General features: G+C 46.6%; 1 protein-coding gene across 1 annotated transcript; it reads left to right on the top strand.

The window, feature by feature from the left end:
- The first annotated feature begins 719 nt into the window (after positions 1 to 719).
- SFT2D2 (SFT2 domain containing 2) lies at positions 720 to 22,211 on the top strand. The gene is made up of 8 exons (XM_058540123.1): positions 720 to 839; positions 5,704 to 5,790; positions 6,035 to 6,120; positions 9,286 to 9,367; positions 10,801 to 10,836; positions 10,922 to 10,980; positions 12,956 to 12,985; positions 15,544 to 22,211. Exons 1-8 carry the CDS (start codon positions 777 to 779, stop codon positions 15,581 to 15,583), a joined length of 483 nt encoding a protein of 160 aa, XP_058396106.1. The 5' UTR covers positions 720 to 776; the 3' UTR covers positions 15,584 to 22,211.
- The last annotated feature ends 3,393 nt before the right edge of the window (positions 22,212 to 25,604 follow it).

The raw sequence follows: 25,604 nt of genomic DNA, 5'->3' as shown, positions 1-25,604 counted from the left end.
TGCCCCCACGTCCCGTCTTTGGCCCTGTCCCGGGGGTTATGTGGGTTACAGGGATTCTCCGACACAGAATCGTTAGCGCGGATCTGGTTTGAGGTCAGTAAACACAAACCATCCAAGAAACACAAAACAACCTAATATACCTTTCACCACTCCCTCTCCCAAGTTCTACCCACGCAAGTTTTTGCTCAAATTATACCTCTCGATGCATTTCCAGTTGGAATTACGGTAGTGTATTTCTTTTAACGTTTCCACAAAGGTTGTTATATATTCAACTTGTTGCCGTTGGCCTCAAGTGACTTTTAAAAAATTGTTTCCAGTGTAACTACAGTCAGAACGTGGACTAACCCCAGCATTTGTTTACAAGTCTGCATCCACCCTGCGGTAGGGAGTGTCTTCGTTTCCGCAGCGCCTTGCACGCGGTAGGTGCGCAGCGCTTGTTGACCGAACGAGCGAGGGCCCCGGGAGGGCGGCCCCGGGCGGGCGGGGAACGCGGCAGCGGACGCAGAACCGATGTTTAGCAACGCTCGGTGGACCTTATTCCCAACTCTTCCCGCCGGGCCCGCCTCCCTCCCCCCAACAGGCCCGTACCGGCGGGCGGGGCGACGGCGGGCGCCTGCGCGGGCCGCGGCCAGGTGGGCAGGTACCTGGGCGGGGCGCGCGGTGGTTGGCGGCGGCCGAGGGGCGGCGGCGGCGGGCGGAGCGCCCGGAAGAGCCGTCGGTGCAGCCGGCGCAACAGGCGGCGGAGGGGGCGCGAGCGGGCGCGCAGCAGGCCCGGGATGGACAAGCTGAAGAAGGTGCTGAGCGGGCAGGACACCGAGGACCGCGGCGGCCTGTCCGAGGTGAGTGCGCCCGCCGCCCGGCCGCCCCGCGCCCCCGCCCGGCCTCGCTGGAGGTGGCGGCGCCGGCTGCCGCGGGGGACACGGCCCCGTGGCCCCGTGCGTGGAGGCGGGAGCGCCGAGCGGGACTTCCAGGATTTCTAGGAAAGCCGCGCCGCCCCTTCTCCTTGGCCTGCCCGCCGGGGCCGCGAGGAGCCCGCGCCCCCTCCCCACCCCCCGGGGGCCGCGAGGAGCCCGCGCCCCCCTCCCCACCCCCCGGGGGCCGCGAGGAGCCCGCGCCCCCCTCCCCACCCCCCGGGGGCCGCGAGGAGCCCGCGCCCCCTCCCCACCCCCCGGGGGCCGCGAGGAGCCCGCGCCCCCTCCCCACCCCCCGGGGGCCGCGAGGAGCCCGCGCCCCCTCCCCACCCCCCGGGGGCCGCGAGGAGCCCGCGCCCCCCTCCCCACCCCCCGGGGGCCGCGAGGAGCCCGCGCCCCCCTCCCCACCCCCCGGGGGCCGCGGCCCGGCACTTTGCTCTGTTTACTTTCCGTCCCGCGCGGGTTCAGCCTGCCCCGGCCCCCCGCAAAGCCGGGCCGGCGCTGTAGCAGAACCCCAGAAACGGCTGCGAGGGGGAGGGCGCCACCCCAGGCCGCCGGCCCCTCCCAGCAGCCCGGGAACAGGCTCTAGGGCCGGGCTGGGCGAGGGCCCCTCGTTGAGGAGAGCCAGGGTCCGGGTGACGGGCCGCGGCTCTCCTTGCTGGCGGCCCCCGCGCGGCGGGGCTGGTGGCCGCCCGGGGCTCCGTGCTGCGCTCCTGCCGGGTTTAGGTTGTGGGGTGTGACCCTCCCACCCGACCTCGTGCACAACGCCTTGTGAATTCTCTCCATCTCGAAACTGTGAACTCCTTGAGGGCGGGGGCCACAGCTTGTTCTCTGTGCCCACGCTGTGTGCACGTGGACTCTGGATACCTGGGACCTCCGGAGACTGCATGTTTGACTGTTTTTAGAAAGTTTTGGTCGAGCTGAAATCTGGGCGCTAATGTTCGAGCCACGCAGAATGTTTATTTCAATTTTGTGTGCTTTTAGCTTTTGCTTTCCTTTCTGGATGACGAAATAACATTTCTGTTTACTTTTTGGTGTATTCCATGGGTCTCGGTTTCCCCATCTGGAAAATGAGGGTGTTGAACAAGATGATATGGCTTCTTTCAACTTGAAACATAAGTTCTTCCCCTAACTTGAGTCAGTGTCTCTCCTGCTTTTCTCAGCGTGCTTTTCATCCATTTTTGTGCTTGCTGACTTGATTCTCAGTTCTGTGTGATACTGGAGCCTTCACCCCCTCCGTGAAATCTCGGAACTGTAAAACTTGCTCTCTGAATCTTCACCTTGAAGAAGTAATACAGTGTGAATCAACTGTTACAGGAATTGGGGTTTAACTTTTTTTTTTTTACATTTCAAAACAGCTCTGTGGGTTCTTTTTAATTTGTTGCCTTTATTAATTGGTCAAGGCTCGAGAGTAATTTCATGAGTTTTTTGTTCTTGCTTTCTGGCCTCTGTTGTGAACTCTCAAGTCAGACCTTAGAAAACTTAGGTAGTTGACAGTCATGCTTCTCTCGAGCTTTATGCCCTACAGATTGTCAACAAGCCTTTATGAGCAGCCAGGGCTCAAGGGAGACCCCTTTTCTCTTCCTGAAGACTCTGGAGGAGAGGCGTGTTGACAGGGATGTGATACAGATATTATCTATTTAGAAAATAATTATGAAGCAGGAGACAGACCTCTGGAGGGAATGGTGGAGTACAGACTGAAAGCGTAAATGCTGAGTTTGTTTTTACCCAAAATGGTGAATGCCTGTGTTGGGCACAATGAAGGGCTTTAAACTATTGTCCGCTCAGGCGTGTGTTAAATCTATTTTAAAAAGAGTAGATGCTTCTCTCTTGTTCTGAAACCCTCTGTCGATTTCTCTTTCTGAGTGTGAGTTTCCTCTTATGTACATGGTTGAACGGACTTCGGAGGCCCCAACTCTGGAGAAGCATTGTGTAGCCAGCTGCGTTCATTTTCAGTGTTGGTTTTGGCTTAGTTTTTACTTATTAGGTCAAGGCCTCCTTTAAAATGTTGGGGCCGACTTGATTGTCTCATTTCCCGTGGTGTTGGGGCTGGCAGAGCTGGAGGATTCTGTGGTGAAATTTCGGTTTTGTGTGGAAAGCTGGAGTAGGTGGCCTCCAAGTCTCTTCGAATTCAATTACATAAGGTGTCAGAGGTCACCAGAATTGAGTGATTTTAGAAATTTTTATTCTTTTAATGCAAACAGTACAAGTATGACTAGTTCTGTTTGTCCTACTTATGAAACTTTGCAGTTATAAAAATTCTTTGGCAGTGTCTAATCACAGGTAGCCTCATGGTAGGTTTTCTAATTGATGCCCCATCCTCCTAAATACACCTTCAGACTTGAGTTTCAATGGCGTGTCTCTGAAAGGATAGGTTTTATGTTTTCTCTCAAGGATTCCAGGGATGTGAATGGTGCTGGTTGGAAAGCACCAGTATTTGTGCAATATTCCTTTCTCACCTTCTTCTGGTTACCAGCCCTATAACCTGAACAATTCTTAGCTTTACTTCTCTTTGGCAAAAGCCCCTCTTCTTTCCACGTCCCAGAGTCAAAGGGAACTTTGTGCATAACTGCCAATCAGCCAGCTTGTGAGAGATTGCCTACAAATTCTATCCAGGTACTGTTTTAGCCACTCTAATTTCCAAAAAGTGCACTAGCAACCATGGTTGCATTTAGCAACCATGAATTTAGAGAGACATTTTACATCCGCTGAGTTTATTTTCATAAATTGGCAAAAAGAATCGTTCAGCTTTCACTGAGTGCAGTTAGGAGAAGTGGCATGACAGCTTCCTCCTGCCTGTGACCAAGCGTGCATGTAAGAAATTGCGGCCACATAGAGTGGAAAAACCCTAGTGGTGAGAAGTTGTCTACCCTGCCCCCATTTTGGCAAATAGGGTGACATTTGGATGGGGTTCAGCTTGAGAGACCTGTAGGACCAACAGGTCATTTTCCTTTCTGAAGGTAGAAACCAGAACTGCTTCCTGTTGCCAGGTGTTAGTGATTTTTACGAGGGCTGGAATCTCAGGGTCCTGTTGAGACTATTTGGTACTCTAAGTGTCAAGGCCAATTCAAATTTGATACTTCACATTATGGCTTATCCTCTTTGAAAAAAAAAGGTTGACTCTTTAAAAATATCAATGTTGAGGCAATTAGTGCTCAGGGGACGAGTCCCATCCAATCCTGCCACCACCCTTTTCTCCCTACACGTGGCTCGGTTCTTTTTTCCACCTTGGCAGGTGAGTTCTCTGGTTCTTGCATGGGCAGGAAGAGTGGTGGCTTTTGATTTTATTCTGTCCTTGGTGGGAGGCTGAACAGGTTAGTCAGAAGGGGTCTAACCGGGTTGTCTGGGGTGCCTGTCAGAGCATCACACGGCTCATTGTGGAGGAGAGGTTTTCCTTGTATGGAACAGGATCCTAACACCCCACTCCTGCTGCATGTTACCATCTCTGAGCGTGCCTTTCCGTTCAGGGTCATATGTTGCTACATGTTCCTGCAGGTGCTGTGTGTGTGTGTGTCGGGGGGGTTGCAGTGTCACGAGCCCACTTTCAATATGTGTGACTATCTGGGGTAAAAGGAGAGCCCCTTTCGATACCCTGCCCTACATACCTTTCTTCTGAGTGAGAGAAGCCATTCTGGAGCAATGCCTGCCACACCCCGGGGAGCCTCTGGTGCTTTTTTCAAGCTTCTGGTTTGACAGGAAGTTTGAAGACAGAGTTAAAAACAGATCCCTGAGCTGGGAGCAGTCAAGGCTGAAGGAGTGGCTGTTCTAGTGACCCTTGCAGCCTCTGCCACCACCTGCCTTCCTCCATCAGCCGGGTGGCAATGTGGTCGGCAGCTTTCACCACGTTGCCAGATGGAGACTGTGCTGGCCACACGAGGTAGGCCCTATGCAAATGTATACTGGGCCTGGCTGGCCGGGAGGCAAGGCCTGTGGTTGGAGTGGCAGCTGCCTGTGCCTGACTTAGAGCAGCTGTGGCCACTTGCGTGAGGTGGACAGACCGGGAAGGTCTCTGGTGCAGGCAGTCGGCTGTCATCTTTGACATGAGGAATAAAAATTCTGGGGAGCTGCTCACAGTCTCCACTGTTTGAGCAATATTCCTGGAAATCTTAGCCTCCCCTGAACTTTGCTCCAGGGAAGGATTAATTGTGGTGGCAGAGTGAGGATGAGTAGGGCAGTAATTAATTAACTCAGATCTGTCTCACACTTGGGTGACCTGGCTGATGCCAGCACCCCGCAGAGCAGTATCTGCACCAAGAGCGAATAACCGGCTGAGAGTCCTGATAAGGGTGAGGGAGGACCTCAGCCCTCTGAGGTCCCAGAGATGCCGGCAGGAGCAGCAACTGCTGAAGCTCGGCTGGTGGGTGATGCCCAGTGGACCCAGCTGCCTGAGTACCGTCCGCTCTTTTCTCCCTCCCTTGGGCCCCGGCCTGGCGGAGCTCGTGCCTCTCCAGTGTTGTTCCTCGTCCCGCCTGGGCTGCGGTAAGGGCGCGGGCTACTCTCCGGTCTCCCTGTTTGTGAAACGGATTGTGCTTGAGGCAGAGTCCCCGCCTCTGGAGATGCCCAACCCGAGGCTCAGGAACCTCTTACCAGCTGCTGGAGGAGATTCACGGATGGATAAGGCGCTGGATTCCATGGCTCAGGAGGGCCCTTGTAGCTATGAGCGAGGATTCTGTGTTCCTGCCTTCCTCACTACAAATTCACACAGTGCTTCTACATTTAATTACGTGCTTCCTTTGTTTTTGGCTATTAAATATGCATATACCTGTATGTAATCAGTTTTTTAAAATTTCAGGTTGTTGAGGCATCTTCGTTAAGCTGGGATACCAGAATAAAAGGCTTCATTGCCTGTTTTGCTATAGGAATTCTCTGCTCGCTGCTGGTGAGACATCCCTCCCCTCCTCTGTCGTCCCGCCCTCCTTCCCTCTGTCTTCCTCCTTTCTTCTACCTCCTTTTCTCTTTTGCTCTTCTCTGAAATGAAATGGATGAGGAGAGGAGAGGGAGGAAGGGAGGCAGGGAGGGAGCGGAGGAGGGCGGGGAGGGGAGCAGGCTCCTCTGTGCTGCTGGTGGAGGCTGTGGTGGGGAGGGGGTTCTTCTCATGCAAACACCTGTGCTTCATCTTCCAGGGTACTTTTCTGCTCTGGGTGCCGAGGAAGGGACTATACCTCTTCGCAGTGTTCTATACTTTTGGTAACATCGCATCAATTGGGAGGTAACAGTTTTTTTTATCTAACCTTAGCTGGTTATTAGATGGGAAAATGGATGTGGATTGTGCTTGAGGGAGGTGAAGGAGGATGCTTCACGAGTTTCGAAGATTTGGAGAGAAAAGCTGTCGTTAAATACATCTCGTCCAGATCCTATCACTTTAAAATATTTTTGTATCTTAGTTTATCTTTGAAATACCCTGGGGAGAAAGCAGGACATATGGTACTGTTGAGATTTTACATACGAGGGAGCCGTGGCCCAGAGCTGTTGAATGGTTTCTTCAAGGTTTACAACATGACCCTCCCATTGCTCTCGTCTTATTGCTGCCAGGGACCGAGTCCATGATTTCAAAAGGGCTACAGGTGAAACTTGTTATTATTCTGTCTAAGAACATCTCAGGCCTGAGTCTTGGCTCCTGGGGGCAGGGTGTCTGATGGAGGGCTTCCGGTTGTGGACAGCCCTTTCCAGGTGCTGCGGGTGCGGAGACATCCGGGTCAGGCTCCTTCACTCTGCTGCTTCAGCCACACCTGTGTGCTGACAACCCCAGGCCTGCCTCCAGCCGGGAGTGCCGGCCTTACTTCCACCTGAATGGCCTGCCGGGACCTGAGCTCAGCCATCTTTTCTCCCCTGTCCCCTCCCCTGGTGTCTCAGTGAATGTCCTGAGATGTCCAGGCCCCCCTTAATTACTCACCAGGGCTTGGTGTTGGCCTCTTACTGTTCCGTCCTCTCTGTCTCCATGGCTGTTGTCCCTCATGCATTGACTCACGTGCCCCACGAGTAAGCCCTGTTCACATCCTGTGCTGGGTTCTGAGGATTCAGAGACAAGTGTGGTGTGGTTCCTGCCTCAGTGGAGCTCACTGGTCGGCCAGGCAGACAGACGTATAAACTGATAACATAATATGATGTGGAGAGAGAGATGCTCAGGAAGGGGCAGCTGACCCGATCTGATCCGACCTGGGGACCAGGGAGGGCTTCCTAGAGGAGGTGATATCTGAGCTGCTCTTAGCTCTGGCCCTATCACTTCTCGTCTGAACTACTGCAGGAGTCCTCTGCTGGGCTTCGCTGCCCCCTTTATTGTCCCTCCCAGGCCATTTCCCACAGAGCTGTAGCACCGTTCATTTTCAGCCCTTCTTAATCCCCGTTGTGGCTCCCCATTCCCTCTCTACAGGTGAAGTCCAGACCCCTCAGCGTGCATACAGGTGAGGCCCTTGAGGTCTGCCCTTACCCACTCCAACTCCCCACCCAGTGTGCTCCCCCGCCAGGCTCAGCCTCCTGCATTTCCCCAGACACCTTTGTGCCTTTGCTGGGGCTCTGTTCTCTGCCTGGAGTGCTGCCCCCTCTGAACCTCCCTCTCCGTGCCCCCACCCCGCGTTTAGTGGATATTTGCTCATTTGTCAAGGCTCAAAAGTCATCTCTCCTATGAAACTTCTCCTAAGTACCTTTTTCCCTCCAGAATCAGTGACCTCCTCATTTATATGGGGCTCTGTATAGCCACATATATCTATGTGACAGCACAGGTAGCATTTTATTACCCCACTGACTTGTTACAAGTCTGTAAGCCACTTGACAAGGGCTGCACCTCTGTCTTACTTGTCCCTAATTGTCCCCAAACCTAGCTTTGTTTCTGGCTGGAAATGTTAACCAAATGATTGAGTACATGACTCTGGCCACCTTCTTAGTGCTTAGTTTATTGATGCTTGTGATAGTGCAATGATCGCCCTCGGAGATGTCTAATCTTGCCTCTAAACCTCTCTCAAATACTAACTTTAGGGGAGTTTTGCTTTGGGCAGACAGTATGGGTTATAATGTAGAGTCTAGACTGAGCATAAATCTGTGGGTGTGTTGGTTAGTCCAGAAGAACCATTTAGCAAATCCTAATGAGACCGACTCTGCAGCATTGCCTAGGGAAATAATAAAGGGAGCAAGTTGTTATTTCCAGGGTGTGTCTAGGAGTTTGTGGCTTTACCTATAATCTGTTATATTTTTGTATATATTCTGCATTTAATGTTTAAGGCCAGCCTTGGCTATTGCTTCTTGTTCAGTGTAGGCTAAAGAGTGCACTCAGCTCAAACACTTGACCTGAGTGTGCAGCCTCAAATTCAAGTTGAAACTTAATGGCACTTCAAAGAGAGGTAGATTTATTTAAAATTTTTTTTATTGAACACTCAGTAGCTACTGTCATCTGCCAGTTGGCTTGTATTAAACACAAGCTATATAACAAGCTACCCCTGGGGTGATGCCACATGGAGCACTTCTGTCAGGGGCTGGGAAACATGATGCAGAGCTGCCTGGCACCTGATGCGTTAGGCGTGCAGGTCTGCTTCATTCGTGTTCGCCCTCTCACCAGCCACCTCTCAAGTTCCATTCATACGAAGGCACGCTAGGGATGTCTGTCTGAGCTTTGGGATCCAATAAATGTGGGTTTGAATGCCAGCTCTTTAAGTTCCTGGCTGTGTGATCTTGGATAAATAAATTTTATCTTTCTGAGCTTCATTTTCTCATCTCTGAAATAGGTGTAATGATACCTAACTCACAGAGTTGTTGAGGGGGTGACATGAGATCATGGATGTGATATCTGGCCATTTAGCAAACATTGAACAAATAATAGATGATATTATCCTCATTAGAATTATTCCCTGGGGATTATGAAAGAAAATGATTTGCTTTACTTTTTAACATAACCTAAGCCTGTAAGATGCGGTTTTTCTTTTTTAAATTACCTGAGTCTTTTGGTTTGTCTGTTTGTTTCCATGGGTAGATTGTTGAGGAGGAAGGTAGCACGTTGAAGAGAGGGGGTCCTCTCTAACCTAGTGGTTGTGAATGTGGTTCCAGAGTCAGACCTACATGCATTTGCAGCCTAGCTCTACCGTCTGCTAGATGGATGGCCTTGGATAAGTAACAGGTCCTTCTGGGCTTCAGTTTCTTCATCTGTAAGACAAGTTTGATAATTGTTCCTGTGATCAACCCTATCCATCAATTGTTGATGGATTAAATGAGAATAATGCACAGAAGGCACTTAGCGCAGTGCCCAGCACGGAGCAAGAGCTTTTCGAACGTTATCTCTGTCACTGCTATTTTGCTGCAGGTAATTTGGGGAGGCGGTGGGGAGGAACCTGGTGTGCCCAGTGTGGTTCTGTCCTGGTCTGAATGGTTTGTGTATCTTGCCTCTCAGCACTGTCTTCCTCATGGGACCGATGAAACAGCTGAAGCGAATGTTTGAGCCGACGCGTTTGATTGCAACTATCATGGTGCTGGTAAGGTCTACCTTTTCGCTGGACTGCTAAAATGGAGTTTTTATTTCTGCTGTATGGAATTTTTTTCCTCTTAAACCTAAAGACCTCTTTCCTTTTGTCTTATTACCTGAGCCTGTAACCACTGTGGCAGAAGGGAACATTCTTCAATTAATAATTACCCCCCTTAGTATTTCAGCTGGTGTTGAGGGTCTGCCAGTTCTATAAAGCACCTCCAGAGGGCGGCACTTGTCAAATTCACCAAACTGGTACGGTAGTAAGAGAGCTCAGACACCCTCCTGGTGGTGATGGGTGAAGGCGCACACAGGCAGAGCTCAGAGGGAATGATTCGGAAATACAAGATCATTCTCTAGAGTGGGTGTCCAGTCTCCCAGGGTGGGCTCTTTTCCTTTCCTCATTGTCTGACTTTGGGGTCATAGTTGTTTTCCTGAAGTGGGTCTGGTCTTCCTGTGGCCCATCAGCCCTGCACCCTGCTCTGACAGCAGTGCCTTTAGTCTTGTCGTATCTTCCTGTCTCGTTAACCCAGGATGCCTCTCCCTTCTTTGGGCCATTTTCTTCCATGTGACCATCAGAATCATTCCAGACCACGTTCTCTGGCCTTCTATTATAATTATCAGTAGACGACATTTGGAACTTGGTCAACATACTTTTATTTTTAGTTTCATTTGTGTACCTCTTATTCATATAGGTAAGTCCTCTAAGGCCATGACCATGTTTGCTAGTGGTGTCTTTTCAGAGCATTGAGCACAGTGCTGGACCAAAGATAATATTTAGGACCTGTTTCTTGGGTGGTTACTGTTATAGAAGGACAGAAATGACAGGCATGACGGACAGCTGGAGTTCTAATTGTTCTTAGCCAGCACCAGATGTAGATGGCCTGGCCAAGTCTCTTGTAGAAAGAACTTTCTAAGACAGGACTTAGGGCAAGAGTTAGGTGACATGGAAACAAATAACAGACCCGCTGGCCGTGAGATTGACCTCTCTTTTTAACCCTTGTCCTCGCATGCCCTTTCTACTCCGGAGACTAGTGTGTGGCAGGAGTTAAAATGCAGAGGTGTGTGTTAAACCTACTTTAGTATATTTGAATGAAAAGATGGATGGATGAGTGCATGGACCAGAAATGTGATTTTGTTTGCGGGGCAGAGATTTTGGGAAAATTTGAAAGTAGGAGAGGATTCTTCTCTTTTTAATCTACATGAGTCATTATTGTCTAGGTTAATTTCATTGGGATTTTTGACTCTTCTGCCAAACATGGGGGCGCAGATGGGTTAAATGCTTTGAAATGAAGGATGCGTTTGGTCGCTGTGGTAATGACAGAATCTGATTACTGCAGCTCGATGGGTGTTGTCGTAAGTTTGCCGAGAATAAGTCTTTACAGTTTTTTTTTCCCATGTTGTCATTGCATTCATTAAATAATGTTTCCTTTCTCTCTCTAGTTGTGTTTTGCACTTACCCTGTGTTCTGCCTTTTGGGTAAGTTTGTGTTTTAATTTCCCTTAACCTTTTTGGTGTGTGCTTCCTGTCCCGCAGTGATGTAACCATGTCATTTTTCTCTCAGTGGCATAAAAAGGGACTTGCTCTCATCTTCTGCATTTTGCAGTCTTTGGCCCTGACGTGGTAAGTAACCTTTTAAACAGTCCCCTCCCACACGGATCTCTGACTCAGGCAGCTGAAGGAGATAAAATTCCACATGGTGTGGGAAGGAGGAGTAGGAAAACATAGAAGCTTTTCAACTTAGGCATTCTCAATGATGCAGGTGAAGTCAGACACCAGAGCAGAGCCTGTCGACTCGGCCCACTGCCCGTAGATGGCGTTAGTGGTCTTGAGTGGTGTTGGCAGGCTGGCTGTTTGCCTGCTGCAGCATTTTTGCTGGGCTCATGGTTGATTTTGAGATGTTACAGATGTTATTAAACCACCCGCGTCCAGTAAGAGCAAGGACAATGAAGTCTTATAGAGGCTGGTAAAAAGAGGCTTATGAGTCAAGTAGACATTAAAGAAAAAGGAAAGTGGTAAGAAAAATAATGAGCATTTCATTTGGGATGGAATGAATCATTTCACAGAAGGACAAAGAGTGAATTGTCAGCAGGAGACGAGGAACAGTGACTGACGAAATGGAAAACCGCGTGGCTGTGGGCCGTAGGATCAGCATGTGCAGTGGAGGCCTGTTATTGAGACTGGGGATTGTGACTGAAGGGCCACACACAGTGAGAGGACTCCTGGAGACATTATTATTCAGAACCATGGATGGGGCTGGAGGTTCACGGCCCTTTCGAACCTGTCTAGCCTCAAAGTGAGAGGGGCGGTGGCATGTATGGGATCTGTAGCTTCTGAGACGTTCTGTAATACTTTCAGTTTGTCAAGGGATGGTATCTGCCAGAACAGTTTCAGGAGAGATGCGACTGATCTACTTTGGAAAGAAGTGTTTGCTCTAATGCAAAGAAAAGAGGATTGTGAAAGTTTTAAAGCTTCCAAGGATCATTTATACTCCTATTTGGTAGAAAAAGATCTTGAGACTACAGGCTTAACACCCATCCCTCCTGTTAGTAATTTGGACTTTTGGATAAATGCCTATTGGCATTTACTGTCTTCACAAGTAAATGAGTGTGTGTGTGGTCAGTGTAAGATAGGAGAAGAATGATGGCCTGATTTTAGTGTGACACACACGTTGTGGTAGTGGGTCCTGAAAGGGCCTGGTTTGATGGCTTATGTTTATATTTTGGCTTTCTTTTGGGGGCAGAAATTAGTACCCACATACGTGTGCCTTTCTTTGCTTATAGACTGCTTTTGAAGCCAGTATCAGAGATTCAGCATTCACATGGGCTCAGGCAAATGGTGATGTCCCTCCAACACTGATGTGTTCCGACTGTGCTTTCTGGAGGGCTGACCAGCTTACAGCCTGCCTGACACACCAGGCCTGGTCCTTTAGTTGTGGACGGCGTCCTCCCTGCGTGGTGCCCTTCTGGGCAAGAGGGCTGAGCTAACTGGGATCACTAAGAGATCTTCCGGGCTTTGGTTCTTGAAGAATCGTGGGTTGCTTATATTTTCATCCACAGAATAGTTGGTAGTGGTTTTTTTTTTTCCTTTACCTGTTCTCTTTTCTCTCCTTTTAAAATTAATAGGAGCAGAGTAGAAAATTTATCCCAATTGGGTAGAAGTATATTCTGCTGAGGGTTTGTGAAATATTAGAGGACAGCTGATCTGGATTTTATTCAGTATTCCGAACAGGGCTTCTATGCCATCTGGAATCTGCCTATTTTAGGTGGTCCTGCTGGCTCATTTGGTTAAAGCAGTAAACTCGTGAGGCTGAGGTGACAGGGTTGTCTCCACATGGGCCTTATGCCCTCCTCCTTTGGCCACAGATGACACTCCCCTCCCCGGTTATATATGTGGCACAGTGTGTGTGTGTGTGCGTGTATGCCCGTGGGGCTGTGCACGTGGGGGTGTGCCCGTGTGTGTGCGCACCCTCCACACTGAGGAGGGGGAGGGTCTGGATAGGTCACTGGAGGTGCTCTTGGGCAGAAGCCCATTCCACTGAGATCTCCCCCTCCCTTTGTTTGATTTCATCTTTTGTTCTGTTTGTTTTTTGTTGTAGGTATAGCCTTTCCTTCATACCATTTGCAAGGTAAGACTAACTATATTTAGGACTATAACTTCTGTCATTTGGGGATGGTGATATGTTTGCATAGGGCCTTTTAGTATAGAGTGCTTTCAGAGAGTACATACTGTTGTATCTTTACTAAAATCCTTTGGGAAAAACAGGCAGATGTTATATACCTGTTGTATACATTAGTAAGCTAAAGGTCACCCCCCGACCCCCATTATACAACAATGGGCATGGACCCCTAGTCCACTGATTCCTGATGCCATGAGCATTCTGCTGTCATATATAGTGCATATATGCACATTACCACTCTTAACATGTAGCTTTGAGGAGATTTTCTTAAAGGTGAATATCGCTGAGCAAGAGATGGAGGGATCTAAGTTTATTCTTGTTTTCTTGTAGTACCCCATTGATGGGAATGTTTCAGATAAGAGTTTATAAAGGGAAAGTAAGCAGGGCCAGGTCTCTGGAGGACCAGGGTTTCCTAATGAGCAGTGTGACCTTACACAACTCACTTGACCCCTCTGGCCTCAGAGGACTCACTGATAACAAGAGTGAGTTGGACTAGAGCACCCCAGAGCCCCTTCCTGCTCTGAGGTTCTGGTGCTCCAAGCCTCCTTACGTGAGCACTTCAGCGATGGGCCTCTCAAAACGAGCCACGTGGTCTTTGCCTCTGACTCTGTTCCAGTGTAACCGTTTAATTTCTTTTCTTCTCTGTCGTTACTTGCTAACTAAAAACAAGCTTTTCTTTAACGGTGTGGAGGAAATGAGAAATGGTGTGAGCTGGGAAGGAGGAAGGGCAGGCTCTGTCTGACGCATTCCGAGTCTGTTGCTGATGTCATTTGAAGGTGCTGGGGAGTGGTTGATTACACGAGGAGTTGTGCAGCCCGTCAACTTAAAGGCAGCTGGCTGGCTTTGTGAATAGGTTCTAGGAGGATGATAGTTATGAAATACTCCATGCTGACCCGGCCAGTTGTAGGAGATGGTGGCTTGTCTCAGAAGAGTATGGGCAAAGATGTTCTGGGAAACTAGGTTTTTCTGTGAAATAAGCTGGAGACCTTCATTCTTGAGCATCCAAGGAGATAGTTATCAACCTGCCAGCAATTTGCATATATCTTAGCGCCAGGACCAGCTACGTAATTTGCAGGGTCCAGTGCAAAATGTAAATGTGAACTCCTTGTTAAAAAATGACTGAGAATTTCAAGATGGCAACAGCAGAGCGTTAGACTGAATGGGGACCCTCTGAAGTCTGGGGCTCAGTGCAGCTGCCTACGTCTCTTACCTAGGCCGGCTTCAGGCTTCTGCAGGCTTCAGACTTGATCTGGACTGGGATTTATAGTCTTATGTACAAGTGGTGGGGAGAATGATAGAATGCTATTGGAAGAAGTGAGTTTCATGTGCTCATGATGAAAATGTTTTATAGTAGGGAAAGAATCACAAAAGTAGGCCCTACCCTTCTCTTTGTAGCTTCCCCTTGTGTAGCCTTTCCCACAGTGCTCTGCAGAAATAGTGTTTATGTGGAAGAAAAGGGTTCTGTGATCAAATAAGTCTGAGAAAGAGATAAAGCAAAATTAGATAGCTTCCTTGTTACCCAGATTTTCAGATCCTTTGATATGTTATGTGTCTTGTGAGCAGCGATGAGGGATCTTATTTGGCCTTGAAGCCCTTTCTTGTGCAGAGTGTCTCCTGGGACTGCAGTGCAGAGTGTATCTTAAATGCTGCCCTAGAATTATCTTGATGTTAAAACGCAGTGTCCGCTCATGCAAATGCATTAACCTCTCCCTCCCTCTGTGACTTGCAGTGTCCTTGGTATAAGTGCAGCTGAGAACACAGGAGGAATAGAGCTGGGGTGAGAAGCCCTAGTACACAGCCACCTGTGTGGTGGAGGTGCAGGTGCCTGGTGGAGGTGGAGGTGCCTGCTTGAATAGAATAGTAATTTCTTGAGCACTCACTCTTTTCTGGCGCTCTCTACGCTAAATTCCAAGGAGTGAGTCCCTGGGATAGGGTTAAGATAGCAGGTTAATGAGTGCACAGTACCTGTAGAGAGCTCCCCTGTGCTAGGGAATTCCGGAGAGATGTCCCTTAACAAGCGTCTGCCGCTTACTGAGAATGAAGAAGGGCCGTCATGAGTATTGACTTAATGCTTTCAGTGCATTCTGTGATTCTAGTTGATATTAAAGTGGTGCACAGTCCTGTCTAATTTCTTGGTTTCTGATAGTCTCTGCCTTCTTGCTATCTTTTCCTCTGATTATTGTGATAGCTGTCATTTATCAAACAATAATATACGCTGTTCACTGCGCTCATTCCCACAGCCGGTCTATAGGGTAAGTGGCAATGTCCCCTTTTACAGATGAGGAATTTGAAACTCAAATAGGGCAAATCACTTGCCCAGGGTAATACTGTGGATAGCTGTGGGAGCTGAGGTTTGGTGCCAAGTGGATCTGGCCCCACAATCTAGGTGCTTTCTGCTCAGCAGTGTGTTAATCTGGGTGCCCAGGAAGTCTAGAGGAGGGTCTTTACCACTTACCTTTCCTTTGCGTGATGATCTCCCGTTTATCTTTGTGTTTTTTCCTTCCTAGGGACGCTGTGAAGAAGTGTTTTGCTGTGTGTCTTGCATAACACCCGGCCAGTGTTGGAAAGCTTTGGAAGGCGCTGTGGACGGAAGCTGGTGGGCAGTTTTGTAAATACCTTCTAAACCTGGCTTACAGGCGTGTGCCTTGTATCTTGCAGCAGTGTGTTGCTTGCAGTCCAAACATTTGAGAGTTCCTTTTGGAGGCAGCCAAATGTGTGTAGCATAGTATGAGAGGTGGGTTCTGTATCCTTTTTTTTTTTTTTTTTGTGAGGAAGACCAGCCCTGAGCTAACATCCATGCCAATCCTCCTCTTTTTTCTGAGGAAGACTGGCCCTGGGCTAACATCCGTGCCCATCTTCCTCCACTTTATATGGGACGCCGCCACAGCGTGGCTTGACAAGCGGTGTGTCGGTGCGCGCCCAGGATCTGAACCAGCGAGCCCTGGGCCACCGCAGCAGAGCACACGCACTTAACCACTTGCACCACTGGGCCGGCCCCGGGTTCTGTATCTTATGGAGTGTAATCTTTGTCACGCACCTGTTTCCTCTTTGAATGGTGTTCCACTGAATTTTCATAAATAAAAGCCTTCTTAAGCAGCAACAGATAAGCCTCGGGAGCCCGTGATTCCCAGGTGGCAGCAGGCAGCCCCACTGGACATGGCAGGGATGCGACAGTAAAGGACAGTTTGGGCTCTGCAGGGACTTTGTAGACCTGTCCCTCAGCATGGAGACCATCACCCCTGCCCCACACAGCGGGGACATGCTTCTGCGCTGGTGTCTGGGAACGAGTGATTCTGCCTCCTCACAGCTGCACATCGGCCTGTAGAGTGAAGTGGAAAAGGAGCCCTTTTTGGTGACCTGTGTCGTTTTTAATCTGAACCTGGCTCTCTTGCTGTCCTGGTTCCACACTTGAATGGGGAACCTTCAGCACACACTCTTTTTCTCGTGGGGTCTTCTTTCCTTTCCCCTCCCCCACTTATCTCTTCTTCTGACCTCCTGGTACTAGATGGAGAGGAACAAACCAGCGACAGAAAACACTGCTGTTTCCTTTTGGACAAGAGCTGACGGGAGGTGAAATATCTTGCTATTCTTTGCTGTATTTTTTTCTTCATTATTTATAAATGTTTCCTTTTAAACCGATTTTGTTTTCCATTCTACTGGAGTGGGGCCAGGGGAGGCGGGGTGGGAAGGCAGAGCCTGGCTGTGGGGCAGCAGGAAGTAGGCACGCCCGTCCTGTGACCTTTACACATCCCAGCTTTTGCCCTTGGGCCTGTGCTGGAAAGACTGGGGGAGACACAAGGGTCTGCAGGGTGGTCGTAGCTCATCCTGAGGCCTCATCGCAGACAGAGTGCTTTTGTGTCCACCATCTTATCTGGTGCACCCAAGGCCTTGTGACAAAGCAGGGATTGTTATCCAGTGTGCAGTCAAGGAAATCAAGGCTCCGAGAGGTCACCAGATCCACCTATAGCCACGGTCGGTGGCAGAACTGAGCCCAGAGCCTGGGGACCCCGGTTTCAGTCTCCTTCATGACCCCGGGTTTCCCCGTGTGGCTCAGGGGCTCCTCCTGCAACTGTTGTCCCTGTTTTCATCAGCCAAGCCCGTGCCTTTTCTGATCCCAGTCTCTATGTCGCTGCACTGTCTCCCGCCCCGTCTCCCTTTGGGATGCTTCCTCCTGGATCTGTAGGGTCCGTATTGTTCCCTTGTGTTCCTTTCTAGCTCTCCCGTGCTGCCTTCCTGTCGTTAATGCCCTGTGTTGACCACCAGAGTTCCTGGCGTTGCAGGACCTCCTGAGTCACCCTGCACGTGGAGTCTGGGTTTGCCTTTCTGCTCCTTACCCGAGTCTGGCTGGTCCCCTATGGCTCTTGTCTGGGACCTCCAAACCACAGGCAGTGGTCCACCAGTTGTCTCCTTGCTTGTGGCTAACTGCTGAATTCTTTCTCCTGCTGCAGGTGAGACCTCAGACCGGCCAGGCCTTTCTTCTGAGCAGTGGGGGCATGAACAGGCCTGATGGGGCCAGAGTGAGGGGCCAGTCTGATCAGGTCCTTGCTAGGCTCTTGAGGGCATCCTGTCTTATGCTGAGGTCCCTAACCTGCCTTCAGCTAGGGAGGGAAATTATATGCTACCCTCTGGCTTTTGTGGGGTTCTTTCACATCCGAGGTGCCTCTAGGAGATAGCTCAGACCTCAGAAGGGCTCTAGGAAGAGGCCTGAAGGGGAGGTCAGGAGTGCTCACGATTCCTTTTCAGAGCTGATGTGAGGCTAGCCTGGTCACTGTGGGCTCCAGCCAGCCTGGGTAATAAACCGAAAAGGCTGACCCCTCTGTGCCCTTATTAATGGCTGGACTTGACTTTGTGGGACATGAGGCTGTCGCCAGGGCTGTGTAGCGTAGTGGTAGTGAACATGGGCTTTGAAGTCAAACAGATCTGGGTATGAGTTGTGGCTCAATCAAGTACTAGTTCGCGATGAACAAGCTACTTAACCTCTGGTCCTCAGTTTGCCCCTCTGTTTAAAAATGATGGGGATAACAATTCCTGCTGGATTGTTGCAGGATGCCAGTGAGATATGTGTCAAGTGCTTGCCACGGGGCCCAGCACAGGTAAATGATATCTTGGTAAACGGTAGGCATTATTATTTAATCCCAGAAATAATGACCTTTGAAGGTGACAGGATGAATGTCTCTGACCATTCATTTATATAAAAAATATTTATGTAGTACTGTGTGTCCAGCACTGTAGGCGTTGCTATGCATTATCTCATTTAATAATTAGAATAACGTTGCCAGGTGAGTGGTCTTGTGCCCATTATTATAGAGAACAGCAGCCTCAGAGGGTAAGGGGTCGGTGCCGGATCTCACCAGTAGAGGGCCTCAGTTCTTGCACAAAAGCTCCTGCTGTGCCCTAAACTCAGGCCTGTGGTCAGTTTGCTCAGACAGCTGTAGTCAGGACACTTGGGCAGCCTTTGGATGATCCTGCCTTCCAGGGCCGTCCAGACTCCTAAATTTTTCCTTCTGCTGCCTTATCCTTTAGTGGCTTCCCCACTTGTTTTTGTCTGCTGGACTGTGGGAGGAAGAACTCCATAAAATCTGCTGAAAGCTGTTACCAAGCAACTGTGCTGCTTAAAGCAGCGTAGTGGGTGAGAGGAGGGGTGGAGAATTAGGGTTTTAGACCCTGTGGCTGGTGGTGGTCTCTGCTCCCCGGTTCCCCTGCCCTCTGTCCTGCCCTGTTCACTGCTGGGTGAAGGAGAGACCATTGCATTTTGGGAGTAAAGTGACTCTTTGGCAGATGGGAAATGTGCTCACCTGAGGTCATGCTTCCAACTGGTCAGAGCACTGGCCTGAAGGCTCTTCCCTGGGCTTATTGGCCCTGTGATCCTGTACGGGGAGCAGGACCCTCTCCAGAGCAGGAGAGCCAGCATCCAGTGCTCCTGGCCCCCTCCCGCTCCTCCCACTCTCAGAGGCTGCTCATTTGATATGGACGGTCAGTTTACTAACTTGCCGCCTCCCGTCTCCTGTCTCACTTTCTAGAGTTTCCCCTTTTGCCGAATGTGCTCAGGCGGACTCTGGTTTTCCAGCTCCTCTGCATGGCTGTGCCCCTGGCCACTGGTGCTCAGACCTGGCTGGGGGTTCCTTCTCTCCCTCTCACAGACGGGCCTTCCTGTCTCTGGGAAGGAGGAAACACTGTCCCCAGTTTAGGATTTTCACTGGGTTGGTTATGTCAGTGCTTGGGGCTTCTTTGCATCGCTCTTGTATGGTGACTTTGTGGATTATCTACCTGAGTGCCACCTCCCTTCCACCCTAATCACTGTATGCTCAGGGATCGAGAAATAAAATCATGAAATGCATCTAAATAAAATTGCTTTTGGATACTTCCATTAGAAAAGATAATTAAGAAGTGGGTCATACCTTAGTAGAAAAGGTGTGGGGGATTCTGGTTTGGCTGCTTCTGCTTTTGACAGCTCCATGAGAGTGACAGGTGTTGCAACACGAGTGGTGAGACTTGGCGGAATGAATTAGGAAACTGAACTGCAGCCCTGTGGCTGTGGATGCCCTTTCCTGTGGGGCAGCCTACACCAGGCCTGCCTTCTCTTCTCTTTCCTCAGGTATCTTCTGACGAGGGACAGCTGCAGGATAACAGACGCTTTAAAATTCACAGCCTGTCCTTAAACCTCATTTTCAGCAAATAAATCAGTGTTTAAGGTTTATAAAGCCATTTTGCTAGGTTATTGGCATAGTTCTTTTGATTTTAAAATGTTTTTTTAATAACTTTAATGTGCAGTAGTTTCTTTGCAAATGGCGTTTTTTAAAAAGCTAATAGACCTTCAACTGAAGTTAAATACAGATTTATTTCTGTGTAACTCTTGATAAGATATTAACAAAAGAATTTAGATTAAGAAGTTTACATTGTCTGGAAATTCTTATTTAAAAAGTTGGTTGGGAGGTTAACTTATGTGGCTTTAAAGTACCTTATAATTCATAATTTTATGAAATTCTGAGATCTTGAGAATTTTTAGTCAAGAGGAAAGTGCAGTTTCTTTGATCCCAGTTCTCTCAAGATAGGGTGGTTAGTTCCACTTTTTGGCTATTTCCAGTTCTACCCCAAATGCACAGGTGACAGTCCCAAGTCCCTGGTACACTTAGCTTTGCTGTTGGGAGCACAAGTTTCTGTCACAGGGCCTCGCAGAGTGCGAGGGCAGAGCACTCACTGCAGAGGTGTGAGCGGAGCCCCAGGGGGCTGGCAGGAGCTGCAGAGCCTTTGTTCATGTAAATTGAGAGAATAAAATGACATCCTTCCTGGCAGGAGCTGATAAACTGTTAGTGGGCTTAGAAATGTACAAAAAATTTCTATAGACATGAGCGTTTCTTGAAACCAGGGAACAGTGAGTTCACTAGACAGGAGAAACATGGCTATTTGAAATGAAAGGTCATCCATAGCATTGTAATAACGCCGTTAATAGTAAGTATATATCCACAACAAAGTAATGTCACTACAGTTAATAAACAGCACCAAATATAAATATATAATGTGTATGTATATCATGGACAAAGGTCCCCTGATATAAATGGGCTGCCTAAACTTAACGTCCGTGTGAGGCATCCTGTAAGAGCAAATGGAGACTGGTATTTGGGCAGAGTGTTGCTTTCTGCTGTTGAACTTCCTTACTGCAGGGAGAAGTAATGAGCCTTCTAAGCACAGATGAACCTTGTGTCTGTGTAATCTCCTAAAGGACATCCATAGTTTACATTCGATCTCGTGGTCTTTCTGCTATGAGAAGTGTTTATTTTGCCTTTTTCAGTACGTTTGCTTGACTTAGCCTCTTTGAACAAGGAAAGGAAAAATAAAAAACTCTCTGAACTCTGAGCTTTTGCTGCTTTTGTAAATTCTGATTGTGGAGTTGGGGGTGAGGAGGTTCAAAAGCCCCCAGGGAATTTATATGCCTTCAGAACATTGTGCCTGTTCTAATATGATGAGCTTTTAAAAACCTTTGTTAAAACATGAATCAATTTTTGTAATTGTATAGATACTCAGCTAATTTCGAATGCTGCTGATTGCATAACTGAATTTTTTATATCCAGAAATATATTCTTGTGTGCTGCTTTTCCTACCTTGAGACTCTCTTTTATACAATAAAGATTGTTTTCTTTTTACTAACTCATTTCAAAGAGAAAGAATTTTGCTGGTAGTTACTTTTTTCCCCAAAACATCACAAAACAATTCTTGTTTTTGTTGTTGTTGTTTCCTTCTCGAATAAATGATAGCGTTATGATCTTTAATAAATCTGGTGTTGTTTCTTATTCACATTTATTTTTCCAGGAGTCACTAAGCCAAATGAAGATTGTACGACCAGAAGAAAAGACCATGTCTTTGATTTGAGTTCTTAACGTGTAACACGTTGGAAGCACTTAAAGATGTTTTTTGAGCTTAATTGATATATAATCCTCTCTTTCTGATGACTTAGGGGATAACATGGGTCTAAGGACAGTTTTGAAAGTTTTCAAAAGTATGAAATCTCAAATGTTTATTTTGGAATATTCCTGCACACCTATCTGGTTTAGTCACTTTGCGTAAACTAGGTTGTCAAAATTAATATAAAGTTCATAATGTTTCCTTATTCTTTTAATGTCTGCAGGGTTTGTAGTTATGGCCCTTCTTTCACTGCTGATACTTTAATTCGTGTCTCACTTCTTTATCTTGATCCGTCTAGCATGAGGTTTATGATTTGATTGATCTTTTCAAAGACAACCTAGTTAAAAAGATTTGAACAGACATTTAACAAAAGATGCGTGAATCCATTTAACAAAAGAAAGTATGTGACTGGCCAACAAGCACATCTAATGCATACTGTATTATCATTATATGAAGTTTAAAAAAACCAGAAAACTCAATTCTAGACTTAAAGATGCATTCTTAGGTGGTAAAATTATAATGAAAAGCAAGGAAGTTATTTGTGTAAAAATTAGGATACTGATTACTTTGGGAGGGATGGAGAGGTTAGTGATTGGGAAGGAACATGGTATGGAGAGGGACTCTGGGTGCTGGTTGTGTCCTGTTTCTTGATAAGTGATACTTACAAGGTGTTCACTCTGATAGATCATGCACTGTGTGTTTTTTGTGTATGTGCACCTTTGTGATGTGTTAGATTTTACAATAAAAGAACCAGCTTTGGTTTGATTGATTTTCACTACTGGTTGTTTGTTTTTTATTTAATTGATTTCTTTTCTTACCTTTATTATTTCTCTCTTTACACTTACTTTGGGTTTAACTTACTCTTTTAGCTTTTTAAGCTTAAATAATTGATTTTAGATCTTTTTTCTTTTCTGATATAATTTAATACTATAAATTTCCCTCTAAGCAGTGCGTTAGCTGCATCTCACAAATTTTGATGTGTTTTCATTTTAATTCAGTTCAAAATATTTTCTTATTTCCCCAATTTCTTTTGACCCATTGGTTACTTAGAAGTGTGTTTAATTTTCAAATATTTGGGGATTTTCCAGATATCTATTATTTACAATTTAATTCCATTGTAGTCAGAGAACGTACTCTAAATGATTTTAATCCTTGTAGATTTATTGGGACTTGTTTTATGGCCCAGCATATAGTCTATCTTGGTGAATGTTCCATGTGTATTTGAAAAGAATGTGTATCAGTAGTTGTTGGGTAGAGTGTTCCATACCATAAACATCAATTAGGTCAAATTGGTTGATAGTGTTGTTCAAATTCTAACTTTACTGATTTTGTCTACTTCTGTAAATTATTGAGAGAGGTATAATTATAATATGGATTTAACTATCTTTTTCATTCAATCAGTTTTTTAATAATTTATTTTTAATTTTTTTTTTTTTTGGTGAGAAAGATTGGCCCTGAGCTAACACCTATTGCCAATCCTCCTCTTTTTGCTTGAGGAAGATTGTCCCTGAGCTAACATCTGTGCCCATCCTCTTCTATTTTTGTATATGAGTGGCTGCCACAGCATGACTTTGATCAGTAGTGTATGTAGGTCTGTGCCCGGGATCTGAACCCGCGAACCCCGGTCGCCAAAGCAGAGTGCACTGAACTTAACCACTATTGCCACTGGGCCGGCCCCTTATAATTTATTTTAAATATTTAAAAAGTAAAACACACAGAAACAAAATGTAAAACAAACAAAAATGTACAGCTCAATGAACTATTACGAAGTGGTTGTATAACTAACAGCCAGGTCAAGAAATACAATGTTGCTAGCATGTCAAAAGTACCCTTATGCTCCCTTCCAGTTACTATTTCCTATTTTCCTCCTTCACACAGATTACCACTATCCTGATTTTATAGTGTCACTTCCTTGGTTTTCTTTAAGAGTTTTTCCTTTCAGTTTTGTTGAGATTTAATTGATATACACCACTGTATAAGTTTAAGGTGTACAGCATAATGACTTTACTTAACTATGTTGCAAAATGATTACCACAATAAGTTTAGCTAACATCTGTTATCTCATAGAGATACCAAAAAAAAAAAAAAAAGAAAAACAACGTTTTTTCCCTTGTGATGAGAAGCTTTAGAATTTACTCTCTGGGCAACTTTCAAATATACCATACAGCAGTGTTAACTGTAGTCATCATGTTGTGCATTACATCCTCAGGATGTATTATAACTGGAAGTTTGTACCTTTTGCCCACCTTCATCCAATTCCCCCACCCTGCTTCTGGTAACCACAAATCTGATCTCTTTTTCTATGAGCTTTCTTTTGTTGTTTTTTTTTTGGATTCCATGTATAAGTAAGATTATATTGTATTTGTCTTTATCTGACATTTCACTTAGCATAACGCCCTCAGGGTCCATCCATGTTGTTACAAATGGCAGGATTTCCTGCTTTTTTTATGGCTGAATAATAGTTGTGTGTGTGTATCACATTTTCTGTATCTATTCATCTGTCCATGGACACTTAAGGTTGTTTCCATGTCTTGGCTATTGTAAATAATGCTGGAATGAATATGGGGGTGCTCTCTTTGACATAGTGATTTTGTTTCCTTCAGATGTATACCCAGAAGTGGAATTGCTGGATCGTATGGTAGTTCTATTTTTAAGTTTTTAAGGAATCTCCACATTGTTTTCCTTAGTAGTTGCACCAATTTACATTCCCACAAACAGTGCACAAGGGTTCCCTTTTCTCCACATCCTCGTCAGTGTTTGTTATCTCTTGTCTTTTTGATAATAGCCATTCTAACAGGTGTGAGGTGATATTTCATTGTGGTTTTGATTCGCGTTTTCATCATAATTATTGATGTTGAGCACCTGTTGGCTGTTTGAATATCTTCTTTGGAAAAATGTCTATGTAGGTCCTTTGCCCATTTTTTAATTGGATTATTAGTATTTTTTTGCTCTGAGTTATATGAGTTCTTTATATGTTTTAGATGCTATCCCTGTATCAGATGTGTGATTTGCAAATATTTTCTCCCGTTTCGTAGGTTGTCTTTTCATTTTGTTGTTCATTTCTTTTGTTGTGCAGAAGCTTTTTAGTTTGATGTAGTCCCACTTTTTTATTTTTTATTTTGTTGCCTTTGCTTTAGGTGTCCTATCCAAAAAATCATTGTCAAGACCCATGTCAAGGAGCTTTTTTCCTATGTTTGCTTTTAGAGTTTTATGGTTTCAGAGCTTATATTTAAGTCTTTAATCCATTTTCAGTTAATTTTTATGAGTGGTGTAATATAGGAGTCTAGTTTCTTTTATATGTGAATATCCAATTTTCCCAGCACCATTTATTGAAGAGACTGTCTTTTCTCCATTGGGTATTCTTGGTTCCCTCATCAAATATTAGTTGACTGTTCTATCACCCATATATGTGTTTCTTTTTTTTTTTTGCATTTAAAAAAACTTTGGTAAAATATACATAACATACAACTTACATCTTAACCATTTTTATTTATTTATTTATTTTTTGCCGAGAAAGATTCGCCCTGAGCTAACATCTGTACCTGTCTTCCTCTATTTTGTATGTGGGTTGCCGCCACAGCATGGCTGCTGGCAAGTGGTGTAGGTCTGTACCCAGGAACTAAACTTGGGCTGCTGAAGCGGAGCATGCTGAACTTAACCACTAGGCCACAGGGACAGCCCTGCTTAACCATTTTTAAGTGTACACTTCAGTGGTATTAAATGCATTCATAATGTTGTGCAAGCATCACCAACATCTATCTCCATAGCTCTTTTCATCTTGTAAAATTGACACTCTATACCCATTAAACAATAGCTTCCCATTTCCCTAACTCTCAGCCCCTGGCAACCACCATTCTGCTTTCTGTCTCTGATTTTCACTACTCTAAGTATCTCATATAAGTGGAATCACACAGTATTTGTCTTTTTGCGACTGGCTTATTTCACATCCATGTTGTAGCATGTGTCAGAATTTCTTTTTTTTTTTTTTGCTGAGGAAGATTTTCCCTGAGCTAACATCTGTGCCAGTTTTCCTCCACTGTGTATATGGGTCGCTGCCACAGCATGGCTGCCAACGAGTGGTATAGATCCTCGCCTAGGAACCGAACCCAGCCTGCCTAAGTGCAACGTACCGAACTTAACCACTAGGTCACGGGGCGAGCCCCCAGAA

The sequence above is a fragment of the Diceros bicornis genome, chromosome 4, assembly GCF_020826845.1.
Source record: "Diceros bicornis minor isolate mBicDic1 chromosome 4, mDicBic1.mat.cur, whole genome shotgun sequence".
Lineage (NCBI taxonomy): Eukaryota > Metazoa > Chordata > Mammalia > Perissodactyla > Rhinocerotidae > Diceros > Diceros bicornis.
Note: the sequence above shows the minus strand (reverse complement) of the source record. Positions and strands in the feature narration are given on the sequence as shown.

Excerpts from the sequence above, each read along its gene's own strand:
- SFT2D2 (XM_058540123.1), top strand. The coding sequence starts at position 777 with ATGGACAAGCTGAAGAAGGTGCTGAGCGGGCAGGACACCGAGGACCGC. Across the intron at positions 5,791-6,034 it reads GAATTCTCTGCTCGCTGCTG|GGTACTTTTCTGCTCTGGGT; the intron begins GTGAGACATCCC and ends TTCATCTTCCAG. Across the intron at positions 12,986-15,543 it reads TCCTTCATACCATTTGCAAG|GGACGCTGTGAAGAAGTGTT; the intron begins GTAAGACTAACT and ends TTTCCTTCCTAG.